The sequence below is a fragment of the Pungitius pungitius genome, chromosome 1, assembly GCF_949316345.1.
Source record: "Pungitius pungitius chromosome 1, fPunPun2.1, whole genome shotgun sequence".
NCBI classification, from domain to species: domain Eukaryota; kingdom Metazoa; phylum Chordata; class Actinopteri; order Perciformes; family Gasterosteidae; genus Pungitius; species Pungitius pungitius.
Genome location: NC_084900.1, coordinates 6,433,110 through 6,450,832, shown reverse-complemented (window position 1 = coordinate 6,450,832; position 17,723 = coordinate 6,433,110). Strand labels below are relative to the sequence as shown.

Sequence of the window (17,723 nt, the reverse complement as noted above, 5' to 3'; positions counted from 1 at the left end):
GAAGCCGAGCAGAAACAGACAGGGTGACACTCTCTAGACTTTGTTCTCCACCTGATTGCGACCCTCAGGCTGCATTTTTGAAGACTCGGTATGTAAGAGAAGTGCAAAAAAAAAAAAAAAAAAACAGCCTTCACTTGACAAATCCAATGGGACAAAGGTGCTGCGTGGGGTGAAGTACAAGGAGCACCTTGTCACCTCTATGAGTACAGGAAAGGGCCTAACTATATCACTACTTGGACTTCTAATTCCCTCCTTTTTCACCTTGCTTGCACTCCTGCTCTGCCAAACACGAGCTGTGCATAAATCTGAAGTCGCACCAAGTGTCCATGATGTATGGCTCCTTAATTATAGCTGCAGAGGAAGATGTTATTAAAGTAAAGAGTGATGTTTCCACACATTTCTAAAATGGAACATTCCCTCTACTGCTCAAACAATGACTCAATTTAATTATTTTTCATAACAAAAGACCATCCTTAAATATCCAACTTGCCCGAGAATTATGACATTCAAAGTTTTCTTTAGCACTGACGTTATCCTGTAATAGTTGTCTCTTGATGTGTACTTGAAAATGCTATTGGCTAATTCAACATACCTTCAAAGGGGCCAATTTGCATTTCTCTAAAGGGGTAAATTTGCAGCTTTGAAAAGTTTGTTCAATAGCTTACTTTTTTTGTTTTGTTAAAATCTAATAAGGATCCTGCAGATGTAAAATATTTGATTGCGCTGGAGGTGCATTTCGCCGCCGCTCGATCCTGCCGTTAACCTACTGTAATTGATACATCTAGTCTTAAATTAGGGCCTTTGTGCCTTTTACGGGCCAGTAAATTACTTTCCTCTCAGACTGAAGTTGTGACTGACAGTACCTTCGGCATATTGACACAGGAGACAGGGGAGTTCAGTCAAGCCTGAGCTTTTAATCCCAACCATGCTTCCTTCAGGACAATTCCTTAAGACCCGTTGCGATTCGCCGCATGCCAATGCAAGCCTGGACCCTTGCCGAGCTATCGAACGCCTGACCCCTCGCGTATCGAACACAGAGGTTACTCATAACCCCTGCTCGTCTTTCATTATTGAGATGTGAACGAGGAAGGTCGGGGGGAGGGGGGGGTGGGGGTGCGGGCAGGGGGGACAGGGGGGGGGTTGTTATCGATCGGTCAACACAGGAATATTTGATTGTGGCTTGGGTGGCGCTGCCAAGACACTCTTCTTCATGACAACAAAGGCAGCCATTTTGAATGCATAACAAGGTTGAAGTGAGCATGTAAACATAGACTTTGAACCGCTGGTGAAGAACCTGCAAGGTCATGCTCAGCCTCCACCTTCATGCTGCTGGCTTCACCTGAAAGATGGTGAAGAGAGGTTTATTTATCGCTCAGCCTTGTGTAGTGGTTTGTAGTTAGACGCACTTAGTTGGCCCTTTGTCGTGTGAGCTAATTATAAGCTAAACAACCTCCTAGAAGCTAAGCACTGCGGGGGACCGTTAGTGAAGCGATGCGGTTTAAGGCTTTGAAAAAGGCCTTTGAAGAGGGAAAGCGCTCAAAGCACAAATCTCGGGCCCGAGTCGGACATTGGAAGTTACCATGGTGACAGCGACTAGAAATGAAAAATCCGTGCTTAAAGGCAGGCCTTGGTCTCTGTGTGTCTGTGTGTGCTCTCAATTGGGAAAGTGAAAGAGGGAAACAGAGATGGCGGAGTGGGGGGGGGGATCAGTGAGACTGCATATTGATTTCTGTGTAGATTATGAACACAGAAAGAAAGGAGGAGTGCTATTCTGTTCGAGTGTTGGTGTGAATAGTTTTGTATTCGAACCTCAGAATTTTCCACAATTTTCTGAAAATAGATGTTGAATAATGGTCCATGGAAAGGATTAAAATCTTTTTGTTGCCGCTGCACAGTGCGTGAGGCCACATAAGCTCCCCGAAGAACTTGGCTTTGAGTCGAGCCAGCAGCGGATGCCGCTCTTTGTGCGTAATAAACGCGACGCGATGCCTTAAAAAGTCAAAGCAGTGGCATTTCTGGCTTTTTTTTTTTTTTTCTTCTTTCTATTACCCATCCGTCAGTCTAAAGGCCAGCACAGCAGTGGCACCACTGGGGAGCTGGCCGAGGAATCTGACGCTTGCAGAGATGCTCTTGAGATGGGCTCAGAATCTCAGCAGGAGCGGTTCAAAAGGCTAACCTCGGTCAGCAATTCAATGGGCCTGTCACCCGAATATTTCAGGATGGATTCCTTTATGCTGTGGAAAGAGTATTTTGTGTGTGTGTGTGTGTGTGTGAATGCATGTGCACGCTTGCGCCCAAGCACAAGCCTGCATGCAGAGATGCGATTGCTAACGCACACGGCTTCCAATCGAGCCACTTGGCAAACCCAGTACACACTTTACACTTTGCACATCAAATTATTGTTTTTCTTCAGTATGAGACGCATTCATATTCATACGGATGTGGTTAGGAAAATGACTGTGACCCAATCCTCACTTTTACACGTCCTCCCCCCACTGGAATGAGGCTGCGCCTAAAATGGGCCTGGAGGCTGTGAGTCCCAGGGGGGCTTCGCCCGGGAGATAAATCAGGCGTCACCGGGAAGATGGGGAGCAGCATCATTTGTTGGCAGGAATAGAAAAATTCATCTTGGAAATCGTAAATCATTAGACGGGCAGGCCCCAGTGAATAAGCCTCACCCACCAAACAAATCGATTCGTGAAGTTATTGCACATTTCAATCCTCCGCCTCCTTACAGGCACCTGGAGAGACACTGTGGGCGTTGTGATTTACATACACATAACCGGAGATTAGACGCTCCGTGTTTTTGACATATATGTAAATCAGATGCCCGAGCTTTATTTATTTATTTACCTTTAATGAAAGTGATGTGTGATACATTTTTTTTTTTTGCCTTGTGTAACGAACATGTGTTTCAGCAGGTCAGCTTTGTACCGTGCAGCGTGCTTAAATCGAGTCGGAAGGAAAATCGCCTTTTCCAATCAATGCCGATTATTCTCCGAGCAACAGCTCTCCAAACACTTCTTGATTAAGTATTGTCCCGAACACACTGGAAGAAATGTTGCCTTGGTTATAAGCCGTCTCACAACAACATGCCCACTGCTTCCCATGACTATAAATGCCAATAACATGCAGTGCTTTATTACCTTCCACGTTACGAACTCTACTGAGGTAGTTTTGTTTCCAGAACGGTCATCCGTCAGATGTCAAACCCTGACTATCCACCGCCGTAGCTGCTGCATCATATAAATTGTACACCTCTGCATGTATGATGGCGTTAATCACACACAACTCATTATCCCCACCGCTCACCATTTATCTGTTTTAGGACACCGTGGAACGAGGAGCAATAAGGATCACGGTGATCATCCAATGGAAAACGTAGGATTTCCGTAAACGTTAGTGTTGGATTGAGTGGATTCAAAGAATAAAACAAAGAAATAATGCATTATTTATTTGAATTCCCACCCTGGCTACGAGGCTGCGGTTCAATGTTTGTGTGCTTCTGTGACGGAGAAAGATTTGAGCTAATATTTGCCGAACTTGGAATCACTATTATGTTTAAATAAAACATTGTTTTTTCTGCTCTTTTTTTTGAGCTGCGCTATTTCCGAGATGTATATCCCCTGACATCTAAGGGAAAGGCTGAGGATTATTCCGCCGTGGTTTATCCTTGCCCTTTAGAGCTAGAACTCAGACACAAGTGTCTGTGCTCCATGAGACCAGTTGCTGCCTTGAAAGCAGAGATAAGTTTTACATGCGGATGCATTTTTGAAAAGGGCCCGGCATTGATGTCAAAGAGAGAGCCTCCCACACAATGTGTTCAAAAGAAGGATTGTATATTGTGTATATAATATATATATATATATTGCCGTCGTGTGAATGAATGTAATTGCACTGCAAAAATGTGAACTTTAAAACGCATCTGAATGAATTATCCTACAAGCAAAAACCTTTATTGCCTTATTCAAACAATGCGGTTGAAGTATAAACCGTAACTTCTCTTTCATAATGACAGCCCGGGATTTACATAGATCAGATTAGATTAATCCGTTAAATCCCGAAGCACAGCGACTTGTATTACGTCACTGGGTTTGTTCGATTTGCTCTTTGCAACTCACAAAACGTTGATTTTGAAGACGTCTTAACTCCCCAGCATGAGCCCAACTCATGCTGTAATGGAATTCTGTTGTCGACGGCGTGGATGTGCAGAATCAGGGATTGACCTTTCAGGTGGAGAGAGAGAAGTTGCATCATCTAATACCTGTTGTGGCACCTAAATAGATGGATTAATTTCAGTGGCTAGCTGGGCAAGTTTGATCTGTCTTCGGCAGGATTACTTCTCCTTTAAAAAAAAATAAGAAGAAGACAAGGAGTCTTATTCAAAGTTATTTCTAAGAAATTTCATTGAATTTGACGTGACCCAGGGACAAAGCTGTTTTTTTGTTCCTAAAAAACAACAATCCTCCTGTTTTTTGTTTTTGGTCCGAATCGATGCTTAATCCTTATACTCTTCACAAAGAGCTTGCTTTCTTCTCTGCACATTCCCGCCGCTGCAGAATTAGTCTCAGTTCCCCAGTTGCACAAGCCGAGTGTTTGGAGTAAGCTGATGGGGCTTAAGGTGAAGTAAACATGCACCGAAGAGCTCAGAGGTTCTTCATTCTTTCAACCACCCAAACGTACTCTGAGTACTCATCACGTTTCTGAGGCGTCCAGTATTTAGGATTCATTCGCAGGCTTTGGTGCCACAAACTGGAAAAAAAAATCTGTGTATTAATCTGTTGAATCCCAAAGCACAGCGACTTGTATTACATAACTGTGTTTGTTCGATTTGCTCTTTGTTTCTTCTGATTTAAGTCTGTCTATGTCCTCATAGCGCCTGTTTACACAGCTGATCAGCACTTTGTGGTGTCAGTAAACAGGAGGCTGCTCTCTGCACAATTCGCATGTGGTTCATAACAGTGTCCCCTGAGGCTATACCCTCCCTCTGGCCTGAACTCAAATTTATGAAAGTTCTTCTAAATGATTCAAATTGACCAAATATACACGCCAGCATATGAGGAAACCCAAGTCTGTGTTTTACTGCCGTGCTCCTATCAGAACACAAATGTTGTTGTGGAACAACTTGATCTTGTAGTGACGTTGCTGTGGAGATTAATCTTTGCCTTTTAGACTGTTTTCATGTAGTTGACAGTGGTGTTAAATACACATTAATGAATACACAGTCACAAGATCAAGACTAAAAATAACCTGGATACATTTCTTCCCAAAGTGTGAATATAAGGTACATATGCTGTTAAAAATAAAAGAATAACGAAGCATGAGTCATCCCGGTGTGGGCTTCAGAGAGCAAGTCATTATGACAAATCAGAGAGGAGAAATCGCTTGACTATTGTTTTCATTCGTCTCATCCATCATCGCGAGGCATAAACAAGCCCCGGTCTGTCTTCTCAGTTACGGAATCAGGTTTCAGTCGTCACCTCCGCGAAAGTGCCCACTCGTCCAAACACGCGGCGAAACGGCAAAAGCGCGTGTTTATCAAGCCGAGCTCCTGGACGATATCCAAGCGAAGGAGCTCACAGATGAATCCATAAAGTCTCACGATGTAGTCACGTGCTGCCTGTGTTCTAGTTGGTCATCTCTCATCTGGTGCCACTGGATCTTATCAAACCAAAGCTGAAGCAGTGTGAATTGCAAACGAGGGATTATGTTTGTCAGGAGGAAAAAATGAGCTTAAGTGATCCTTTTTTTCTTTTTTTTATTAAATGAATGGATGGATTTTATGAAAGCATTGGAAGTAGTTCTTGTGTGATGATCAATCTTGAGCTTTGTTTAACCATCCCGAATCAAATTCTTATTCCATACCTAATAGAGCCAGTTAAAGGTCATTCATATCGCTCATGCACATGAACACTCCATCTCCTCTACACTGAACCGTCACTCGGCACTCCATTCATTTCTGCTTAGTTCCACACAGTTAATCCTGTAAAAAGGGGAATATGGCTGATGTTTTGTCACCCATAGTGTTTGTAAAAACAGCACACCAGGTTTTTTTTTTCTTCCTTTTCTGTGGATTTGTAGCAGGTTGCGAATGCCATCCAGTAGCAAACTGTGACTGTTCACATTCGATCCATCAACCACTGCGACACATTATGGGTGCGATGCGTGTGTTTTGCGAGCAGATGTTCGTTCCGGTGTGCGCGGTGCGATGTGAACTTAAATACTCAAGGACCGTCAGCCCCTTCAGAGCTGTACTTAAAGCACTCCACGCCCACACTGGCCCTTTGTGTTCACGTTGTATACTTTTCATACCCCGTCCTCCTCTTCTGCTTTTTCATCTGCGTTAAGTCTCTCTTTTGGAAAGGAAGTGGCATCTTTAGAGTAATCTGTTGGGTGGATTGGGGAGTGCCATCGTGAATGTATGTATCACATTGTGTAGCTCGCAACAGAAAGAAAACATCTGTAAGTAAGTGAATATAATATGAAATAGTGCACTTCTGAGTCAGCCTCAACCCTTTGACCCCTGTGCAATTAGCAGAGGAATTCGGACCGACGCCGACGGTTGTGCTCTCCGGGGACTTCACGCCGTGACGGTGGTTACTGGACGTAACTCGTGTTCTATGGAAACACGTGTGCACCTCTAACTACGGCAGGGTCACGTGATTTCCCAAGATTGGTCTGCATCCGTTTGCATGAAGCAAAACCTTTTTGCCCACCCCCATGTCAATCAGATCCCTCATGTGTGTATTTCAAATGCATAAAAAAAAAAAAAAACTAATTTGTGATTAACTTTGGACAATTAAGATGTTAATCAACTAGATATTTGAATTGATTGGCAGCCAATATATCGGTGTATTTCAATGGAAGCTTTAAAATTTGGAACAAGAAAAAAACAAACAAAAAGTGTAATTCCGCTGAATTTGATCACATGAACCCAATTTCTCATAAACAGAAACTGTACTTACAGAGCAAAAGCACCGTTTTTCCCAGATGAGAATATCTTTGAAGTAACTCCCAATAATGGGGAACACATACAGAATGAATTACTCTATAGCAGCTCCACAACGGAAAGCATGAAACCAACGCTCCTCAGCCAGCCTCGCTGAACAATAAGCTTCCACAGGGACGGATAAGGGCCACACTAAACAACACTCAACCGTTGACTTTAAATACTTCCTGGTTTTACTCCAGCGCTAAATACACAGTGCTCGAGGCCCTTGCTCCCCTTCTCCTTGTAATATTTTCTTTAGGTTTTCATGGGAGTTTAAAAGGTTTTCTTTGTGTGTGTGTGTGTGTGTGTTTGACGTGAGCCAGGAGACAGGCTGAATGAGAAAAGATGGATGCTGTAGTGTGCAGCAAAAAAAAAGAAAAAAAGATAATGAATGAAGTCGACCGTGGGTGGCGAAGACCATCACTAAAGCGTAATGGGTCCCAGCTGAGGGATGGGGATATTGACCTGTCCGTCACTTTGTTCTCTGCTCCCTTTCCTTCCCTTTTCTTACAAATATAAACTCTCACAAGTGTGTACACAGCCCAACGCAAACACACACTGCAGTGTACACATTGAGCACACAATACCAACACACACTTTTGTTTTTTGCACACACCCACACACACACACAAGTCCCTTAAGCACATTGTGCCGATTTTCATCTTGTAACACGGGAACTAATGCCAACGTGTGTGTGTTAGGTTCATTTCTTGGAGGTGAGGCAATTTGGCTGTGTTTGCTCTTTTTAACTGAAAGCAAATGGAGAGTATGTGCCCTCTGACAGTTTTATCAGACATGTACCCACTGTGGGAGAACTCCACAGAGAGGCGTACCCTCGATGAAGTATGCACCCCGAAACCGTCTCTGAAGGCAAACTTCTTTGATGTGAATTTGGAAAGTCACTCAGAGCAATTTGCCGTGTTCCTCCACCTGAACCTTTCCGTCCTTCCACTTGGTCGGTATTTTCCGCCTGATACAAATCACTTGATTCCTGAGGGAGAACAGTGGCACAGCAGCTGCACCGTCCCCGTCTTAAACTCCCGCTTTCTGGTGCTCTTTCTTCCATTGAATCAATTATTTATTCATTTGTTTTTTTTTGTTTGTTTTTTCTCCTCCTGTCAGTGGTCAATAGACTGCGGGGACTCAACCCACCTGCAGCAGAGGCAGCAGCAGGATCAGCCAGCGATTATAGCCATTACAGTTTGTGCTTACATAGGGCTCTGGTGCTTTGTGCCACATCTCCCCTTGTCAGCTGGCAGTCTGAGCTCTAATCTGCCAGTTATAACAAACAGCAGATGAGGGAACAAGAGGAAAAAGCTACCAGGGAGGAAAAGGGAAAATTCGGGGGCGAAAAAAAAGAGCAGCAGGAGGCTGAATAGAAACATCAAGTTTTCTTTTTCATTTTAGCTTTTACAAAGGGTTCCATCCAGAGGCAATCCTCTACTATTGGCTGATAAGGCAAAATCTGGGCTGTCAAAACATAGTGGTGTTGACAACAACCACATGGGAGGGATTGTTTGACCTGAGGTTTTATGGGGGGCTTATCCAAATGAAGCATCCCACCCCCAGTAGACGGTAGACTGCCCGCCCCCAGTTTGTAGATACAGAGCAGATTACCAGCCACAGTACAAAGCAACATGCTGCTGTGAACGCGGGCAGCAGAAAAACTATTTTAGCCACCTAGGAAAATCCATACTAGTTTAAATCTACTGGTACTGCATTGGACCTCGTGTCTGTTTCTCCAAACTGGCCACTTGCCATCCACCGTAGGCAATACGCAGACTACGGGATAAGTAGGTTATACAACGCCACCACAATCATTTAGAAATATACATTGATAGAGATTTATATATTTATATGATGCGCCCACGCATCCATGTGTTATTTAGCATTTATTTGTTGTTAATGTAAATTATTTGGGCCAGAATATATCTGATGTTGCGACAGTTCTGGATTCAAATTCTAAATCTTACACATTAGACCCGGCCTTCCCGTGTTTGAATACATCACTCAGAGTGGATCCATTTCTCTCACCCCCCCCCCCCCCCCCTGCTAGTTCAAAGGGCTCCATCAGAGCCAGCTGTCTGATGAGATCCTGATTATCCCTCTAATTGGTAATTGTGAAGTCGTTGTGGCATTTGGCGTGGGCAGCTTCTCCTGCTATTGATCCCCCCCCTCCTACCCTGCCATTGATTTGCACTTAATACATTTCATCGGAATTATTCATCCACCTTGTTTTATTCCCCTGCAAGATGCGGGTACTCCAGGACACTCGCGGCAATCGGATCAGGAGGTATTTGTGGCTGTGTTGTGCAGAGGTAAAAATGCACAGCACCGGGATTTTCCATATGGGTCAAGATAGATGTTACGGCTGGGATTAAGTTTCGCTCATGACGTTTAATCCCTCATGAGGAAGTTAATACACATTAAAATTAATATTACAGATAGCTTAACTTCTAAGGGCAACAATGTTGAATCCAAAAGATGTTGTCTGTGTCGTTTTTTGACAAAATAAGCCCCAAACTTGATGTGTGTGTGTGGGATTGTGCGTAATATTGAGATTGTGTCTCCAGAATAAAGTGGAAATGGTAGTAAGGAGGAAGGGTGCAGGGATGGGAAGGCTGCCTCGATAATTGTTTCTGGGTTTTATGGGCTTGACCCCTTATTTATTTGACTGGCATTTACAGCCTGGGAATTAGCTCTTCGTCGGGGGGGCTAGGCCGCAGACGGCTGACTGGACTGAGTGGCAGGGGGTGATGGGGGTTCCTGAACCCATAAAGTCTGCGTGGGCGGGACTCGGCAGACCACATCTTATTACTGCGTTGGCGTGAAATGAGATGGGGGGGGGCCCCCTTTTTTCCTTTGTCCCTCACCGGTTCGATTGATTAGTCAACAACCAATCAATGTTAATTAAGGTCTAGAGAATCCTTTGATTGAGCCGTATGAATCACTGTGTCGGACCCTGTCGTGGCTTTCACACGACTTACACTGGGAACGGTCTTGCAGGGGAACAAACACCTTTTTTATATATTGTGCAAGATAATGGCAGCGTGCATGCAAATGAGTTTAGACGGACGGAGATCCGGTGTGTGTGTGTGTGTGTGTGTGTCCAGTGTGACCTCGCAGCAGCTGGTCTCAGGAACCTCACGTACACAAAGGGGTGCTGGACTCTGGACGGACCTACAGAGCCTCTTTTACATTCGGCATGTGGCGGCAGTCTGAAGAGTTAATGTTCTCGGATACGGTTTGCTATTATGTGTGGCGAAAGGCTTCGTGTGCATATGAAGTGGGGCTTTGATGGATGACTGCCCAAAACAAAATGTCACATGAGAACACCACCGGCACCATAATTGTGTTTTTTAATGAAGACCTGCATTTCACGTTGGAGCTGATAGCGCACACATCTCCCCCCTCCCCCACCCCCCACACAACAACACCACCACCATCCATCATGGAGTAAAAGCAACGTGACCTGTTCATGGGTTTAAAGCCGCGTTTCAGTCCCGCGACTTTCAACTCTACCCCTCAACAGAAAGATTATTTTACCCCTGAGATTGTTTCGCTATCTTACAAGGGGTGAACTACCTCAACCTGAAGGGTCTCCCAACTCTGCCTCAGCATACAATGCTGTACTCCCTTAAATGCCTTCCATTAGGTTTGCTCTGTGAGTTGTCAGTTCATGGGTGTCCATAAATAAAACAAATCCAATAATCTTATTAATGTCAACCTTTCTAGACCACTTAAACAAAATAATGCACTTTTATCAAATAAAATATGTATCATGAAACACTGCACCCTTCTGAAATGCCACATGTGATATTGAAAATATATTTTTCAAGCTCTTTTTTAATCTGCAACTGGCCTCAATACATCAATCCTTTAACTAAAGCTTGTATTTTTCCCAAATGTCTGCTTTAAATCTAGTCCCCATTTAACAGTCCATGCCCTAAAGGGGTAACCGAGCAATTGTTTCATACTATTTCTTTTAGAGTTGGGGGGACTTACAAGACTTACACGACTTACTTACAAATCATGAAAATCCTACACGGACTGTGTATTTAAAGGAGAAGAATGGATAAATAGTTCCTATAAATGGGAGAGCCTCACAGTGCTCCTAATCTCTGCAGCAGAAGTAGATGTTGAACTCCATTAACGGCACTCTGAACACATCTGAGCCGCAGTATGTCGTTGCCAATGAGAACGGCGAGATTGTCTGATGATGCTATCGTTGCTCTTTCTCCTCTACTTTCAGATGTAATAACCGGACCCAGTGTGCCGTCGTGGCCGGACCAGATGTATTTCCTGACCCTTGCCCGGGAACCTACAAATATCTCGAGGTCCAATATGAATGTGTCCCCTACAGTACGTATTCCTTAATTATCTCCCAGTGTTAACCACCTGTTTGCTCACTTCCTGCTATCAGCAATGGCTCATCACCAACCATATCTCCCCAAATATCTTGAATGGTTCATCCAGTCGAGCGGAACCGATAACGTTGCTTCAGTGGATGTGCAGTCAAGGGAGGATTGCTGTAATCCCCAAAGCATAACAACTCGTTTAGGGCACAGAAAATATTATGTGAAAAATGATCAATGTTTTGTCGTAGATACAATACTTGTCATTATCAAACTTTCAAGTCTTTGTTCTAACCGACCTGAGATGAGCAACGTCTATCTGCCATAACACCAATTACTCCAACAGCTCGCCAGATTTCCAATCAATTCATTTACGAGTGAGTATGGCTTGTGTGATTTATTGATGATGAAATAAGCGGATCTGAGGTGTGAAATGAAGATGGAGTTTAAATGTCAAAATTGTTACCTGGAAACAGACAGGTTTGTGTGGGAAATGTTTGTTGTTTGTTGCACATGCTACAACAGGAAAACAGTGGTAATGTAATGCCGGTCTTTGCCTCCCCATCAGCACACCCCAGTTCACAGTGCTTTCATATCTTTGAGGAGTCATGTCATGTCTCTGTTATCATAGCGGCAATCAAGACCACATGACTTTCATCAAAATGAAACACTCTTGTTGTTTCCGGTTCAGTTCAGCCCAGCGGACGCCACTTAACGTTCGAGGCGAGTGAAGCATCTCTGAAACAAGCGAATAGAACGGATTTAATTAGTGCAGCAGGTGAAAAACACTGTAAATTTACTTGAGTGGAAACATTTGAGCAGGGAAGGGATTGATCAGCATGGGGTGGAAGGATGAACACGCAGAGAGGACGTCTAGGGGAGACCAAAGGAAGTGGCGTGGACATTGCCATATGACCTTAGCTAATGTGCTATCCTGACCTTTTGAAATGGAAAGCCAAAGCCACAGTAATGAAGCCTGCTGGAATCGGACATATTGTCAGTGTGAGAGATATTTGGTCCCTGTAGTTGGCTGCTGGGTTCAAAATCTGATCAAAAGCCATCTTTTTTAACATTTGATGTCCTTACATGGCTCCCTCCCCAATATGCCTGATATAAGCTTTCATATTGTGAAAATTACAAAACCCATTTCTACCTGTGATCCAGAGCAGGCAGATGGCTCTTTTATTCCACACTGTTTTCAATAATCACATTTCTCTAGTCCAGCGCCTCTGTGTCAGTGTCTTTCAGAGGTGTCCATAAACTCAACGATGCACTGATTCAATTCAAGGTCGCCAAAGGTCAAAATCACTGTGACTTCATGTCCACCCCATTCTCCCGAATGCAATAGGTCAGGTTCGCCCTTAGGACATTTCTTTGATATTTGCACAGAAGTTGAACTGCACCCTTTTGTTTTGGTGCACTAAGGTTAATCTTACTGCGACCTCACGTTTTTAACCATATGCTAATAATATGCATTTTCACAAATGTCTCTCAGCATAAAAGGATTAGACGGTGACATTTTGGACAGACGTGGACGTAAACTGCCTTCCTCTTAAGGACATAGTCCCACATTATGACGGGATGTAGAACGGCTGGCATCCGATGCAGAGCCTTCCAGGACTCCCCGCGGCTCTCTCTCTAACAGCTGTCCTCTCAAACAGAAATGCCATCACTCCCCCGGGAACCACGGCATTCACATCCACATATCCGCCTCAACTACTCACCTTATTTTTATTTATTTTTTTTCTCCTCAACTGCCGTAACAAAAGCCAAGTTGAAGCATGGAGCGGTCTGCCCAAACTGCTTCTGGCGGCTTTGTCAGGGGTGCACCACACCAGGGAGGTAAACGGGGGGGGGCACCTTGTCTGCCCGCGACCGTGCATTGTGTCCAGGACCGTTGGAAGGATAAAATATTCCGCTGGCCGTGCAGAAGTCATGTGGGCGTTTATTTGTATGTTGCGCGGGGAAAGCAAAGTGTAATCACAAACAGTCACTGGAGACGCATTGTGAAACATATTTGACTGCAGCTTGTGGACGCATTTCCTCTGTGACAGCCCAGTGGACTCGCTCCGTTCTGGCCTCCGAAATGAGCCGATCCTTTTGGATCGAACGTGCCGGAGAGACTGTTCTCTTTCTTTCTTTTTTTTTTTTTTTGTCTCGATTAAATTAGTGCTACCTGTCTGGCGTATGAACCGCTAGGTCAATATCTCACACTGAAACTCAACCTAAAAGGGACTCGCTTGATTTGATAAATTTGTCAGGGTGTTTACATTGGCAAAGGGACAGTACGACAAGCGACGGCTCAATTGTGGATGGGCTTCAAGCACAAGTCTCTCTTCCAAGATCCTGAGACGGACTGCCGGATTTGAGTGTCTAATAAGGGAAGCAGCCAGCCATGTCTCCAACTCCCCTTCAGTGGCGGAGTCTTTACTCTATATTCCTCCGATGAGCTCTCCCTCTCTGTTCTAATCGTATTCTTCTTCCAAGTCTCCTTCACTCTCACTTACATTTTGTCCTTTAAGGGCTCTGCTTATCTATTTATTTGCTCCCCCGGTTCCCTCAACCGCCGCTCCTCTCTTCTTTAGCATCCTGACGCATAGCTTTATTCTGTGTTTTGTGCGTGTGGAGCTTCCCTTCTCCGAGGATAAATTACCCGCTGTCTCCTCCATATCTTTATAAGCTGGCACAGTCAGATCCAGCCTTAATAATGGCAGATAAGAGTGCTAAATCGAATTGATGCATGACACATGCGGCAGATGCAGTATTGATTTTATTAATTTGCAATTTGATCTGCTCCATCACTTGTAATTGTTTAATATGAGCTGACTGATGATTTGATTAAAGCTGTGTGTGTGTCATTTGTGAGGACATACCATCACATTGAACAATGAAGGACAATATGACTGTGAAACAATGAAAAGAATTCAAGGATACTTGCATAAAAAAACCAAGTACTTAGTACAAGAAATTGGAAATCCTTCTACATGACCGCGTGTTAATGATGGAGCCATGTAAACACATCCTTCATCTGCCAGGGGTCTGTTGTACTAGTGCAGTTTGAGCGTGCTCCCCCATGCACTCTACAGATTAGCAAGTGGCGTGCTGACGCTTTATGATGACTCATAAACACGAGTTTGGTGAACGTTTGCCTGCGCCCCCTCACCTTGACTTACCACGGCTCAGCACAGAGATGTGCATCCATTCTCCTAACGTCTTATTAAACCCCTTTTTCTCCCGTCTTTCTCTCCGCGTAGCTCCTCCAGAGGAGGTCGAGCTCGTAAGGAGTCAAGACAACTGTGTCCCCCCCCCCCCCCCCCCTGGCTACCCGGTGTTCTTCGTCAGCAGTAATGAAGCACTTAGTTTTGTGGCCCTTCCAATTATCAGACCGGTCAGAGAGAAAAAGAAAAAAAAACGCATTCGAGACCTGCTTTGTTGAGGACAGTCTCTCTCTCTGCTGTCGACAGCATGCCGTTACCTTTCCTTTATTGTCCTCCTCCCGGGCATCAGCAGTGTGACGTACCTCTCAGTGTGCTTTCACAGTATATTGACTGATTTTGTCCAGGCGAGCGGTCAAACCCCTTGTCCCCCCCCCCCCAAAAGTAAGACTTCCTGGATTGGCGCTTCAGTATGCATGTTAGATGAGGGGCGTTAAAGACACTGGCGAGACAAGTGTGGGAGAACAAAGGCGTAAAACCTGCTGGCAGTCTGTAGCTGTACATAAGCCCCCAGCCGACCCCCCCCCCCCCCCCCCAGCCCCCCCCACACTGTTTGTAGCTAATAAGGACAATGTCAAACCCTGTCTCACGCAGTGGGATCCAGCTCAGCCCCGTCAGATATGGCTCACACGTTGGAAAGTGAGCCAGCACATATAATCACGCAATCAGTTTTTCTAAATTTGAATGGAGCGGCATCATCCTGAGCTCACACTCGCCATGTCATTTGGAGAGTGCCTTTATTTCCAACTTGAATTATAGTTTTATTTTTTTTAAATTCATTTAGTCAACAATACCATACCTAACAAGTTCAGAGGGGGTTGGCCGACCGAGTAGTGGAGTAGATTGTTTTGGCGTGGTCTAGTCGGCACCTGCTGCCACTCTCTGTCCCTCCGTGTTGGCAGGTGAAACCATGAAATTGATGCTCTGCACATGGCGGCCGCCGCGTACAACGGCGCCCGGGCAGGCTGCGGCGTGATTACAAGAGCCCCCGTGATGTAGTGGTCACACCTAGGGTAAACACCACCTGGGGTCACCGTGCGGGTTGGTAATGTTTTTTTTTTGTCAAGGTCACCCCATTGGTTTTAGGTTCATTAACAGCGGCTTTGGTACTCGCTCAGCACGCCGACGCCATTGGCGCTCTCGCGGGCACCCAGGCAGTTCTCTTTGCCTCGGATAATCTTGCACCAATTTCAAGCTTCTTCAAGAGTGGATCACTCCGTTTGATGTTATCGGTAAATCTACTAAGCAGATTGTATTGAAGTTCAGTGGCTTTTTTTTTTTTTTTTTTTTTTTTTTGCCCTTGAGCTCTTTAATCCACGTTCATCAGGTTCTAGCGTGGGCAGCAACGGCGTGACAGCAGATACATCACACAACCACGCCCTCCTCGCTCCCTAAGGAATTGCCAGTGAGCATTAACCTCCTTGGCCGGACCGCTTTTTTTTTTTTCTTCTTCTCCTCCCCACCTGAGCGACGAGCTGCACGTCTTCTCAAGTGTGAAGGGGGCCTGTGCTGCCATCACATCACTCAGTGACAGCTGACCACTCCCCAACCCACGCACAGAGCTCTGATGACTGTGACTTTCTGTCACCCGATTCACACAGCTGGTGTCACGGCGTGATTTTGCAAAGATTCATCTTGTCACAGCACATTGGTTTTAATTTGTGCTTTGCGTGACCACCCTGTCTTTGCATGTTTAGGTCCGGCTGAAATGATTCATCACTCTTTTTGAAGTAAAAAAAAAAAATGATTGTGTACCGGATTTTTGAAAACGCTTTCTGTAGTTATGTGATTTTTTTAAAGAAAGGAAGATCATTTTATCAAAAGGTTTAGGGAAATATCGAAGAAACCGTCTTATCCATCAAGCCTCTGAGGGGCGTGTCAGTGTTAGTGCTTGATTGACGGTTCAGCTCCCGAGCTCATTTGCTGCAGGGATGCAGAGAAAACAGAAAAAACGACTTTAAACTACAGCCAAATGACAGACAGCATTATTTCAGATGTGAATTAAAGAATAGACATCAACATCCAAACTGACCAATCTTCAGAGGTTTTTGAGTAGTAAAGCAGTTTAGTGAGCTTATGTTACTCCTGTCTAGTTAATTGATAATGAACAGTGCCGTTTTCCAGCGTGCTGCAGGATACGAAGTCTGTTTCTAGATGAGAAGGAGGCGTGAGCTCGAGAGTTGATGTGGGTTGCTGTTTTGGCTCTTGTGCCTTGTGGAGTCGGCAGCCAGCCGTCTACCTCTGATTGAACGGGGGTGTTATTGCTTAATGCAAATACAGTTTGAAATACCATGATTTGATTGACTAGAGCTTGAGTATAAAACGCAGACGGGGTTCCAATGCGTAATATCAATTGCTAGTAACGAAATTCTTTTCTCAAAGGAGTACCCAGGACCCGTGGTTTACAAACGCAGATACACGTGCTGGAGAGGATTTAATTTGTTATGATTCGCATCAAACAAGACAATTTATGGATAACCACGTTTTTTTTTCAAATTTTGTACAGCTAATTGCTAAAAGATGACACAATGTACACTAACTGTTATTGTACTATTCATTAAAGAATTTGATGTACAAAACTGTTTTCACATGGAAAATTAAATAGTATGGAAAATTGAATAAAAGAAATCAGCTTTATATCTACTTAATTATGTCTACATTTTCATAACAGCGTAGCAAAAAGGCTTGTTTTCTGCCCCCCCCCCCAGTTGAGAGGGGAGGTAATTGCACACGGAGGCTGTGATTAGCAATGTGGATAAATGGTGGTGTAGAAGGGGTGAATCTGGACATGCAGAAACAGTTTCCCCTACTAATAGCTGAATGAGGTGGTGCAATCGATCAGGCTCTTGTTTTGGACCAGCCGCCCTCGTGCTACGACGTACATGTGCGACCGTCCCCATCCTTTTTCACAGAAAAAGACAAAAAAATTGTACACACGGAACAGATGCGCTTTGCAATCCGAACACGCTTCTGGGGGTGTTAATAAACACTTCCATTTATATAACACAAGCAGAGCTTGTATCTGTGTTTCCTTCAACAGCCAGCCCACACACTCGCGTGCACACGCCTGAAAGAACTCTCGGGTTGCCAAGTGTCGAGCATAGAGCACTAATTAGAGTTTCTTCGGGGGGGTGTGGGGGGGGGGGGTCTCTCCTTTTAATG

The 17,723-nt window shown here is 44.6% G+C and overlaps 1 protein-coding gene across 17 annotated transcripts in view; it reads left to right on the top strand.

The window, feature by feature from the left end:
• LOC119221817 (adhesion G protein-coupled receptor L3-like) overlaps nt 1-17,723 on the top strand; it is a 182,496-nt gene that overhangs the window by 89,797 nt on the left and 74,976 nt on the right. For all 17 annotated transcript variants that reach the window (XM_062560901.1, XM_037477914.2, XM_062560879.1 and 14 more), the window contains one exon: nt 11,244-11,353. In XM_062560901.1, coding sequence (XP_062416885.1) covers nt 11,244-11,353 — 110 coding nt within the window. The remainder of the gene's footprint in view (nt 1-11,243; nt 11,354-17,723) is intronic.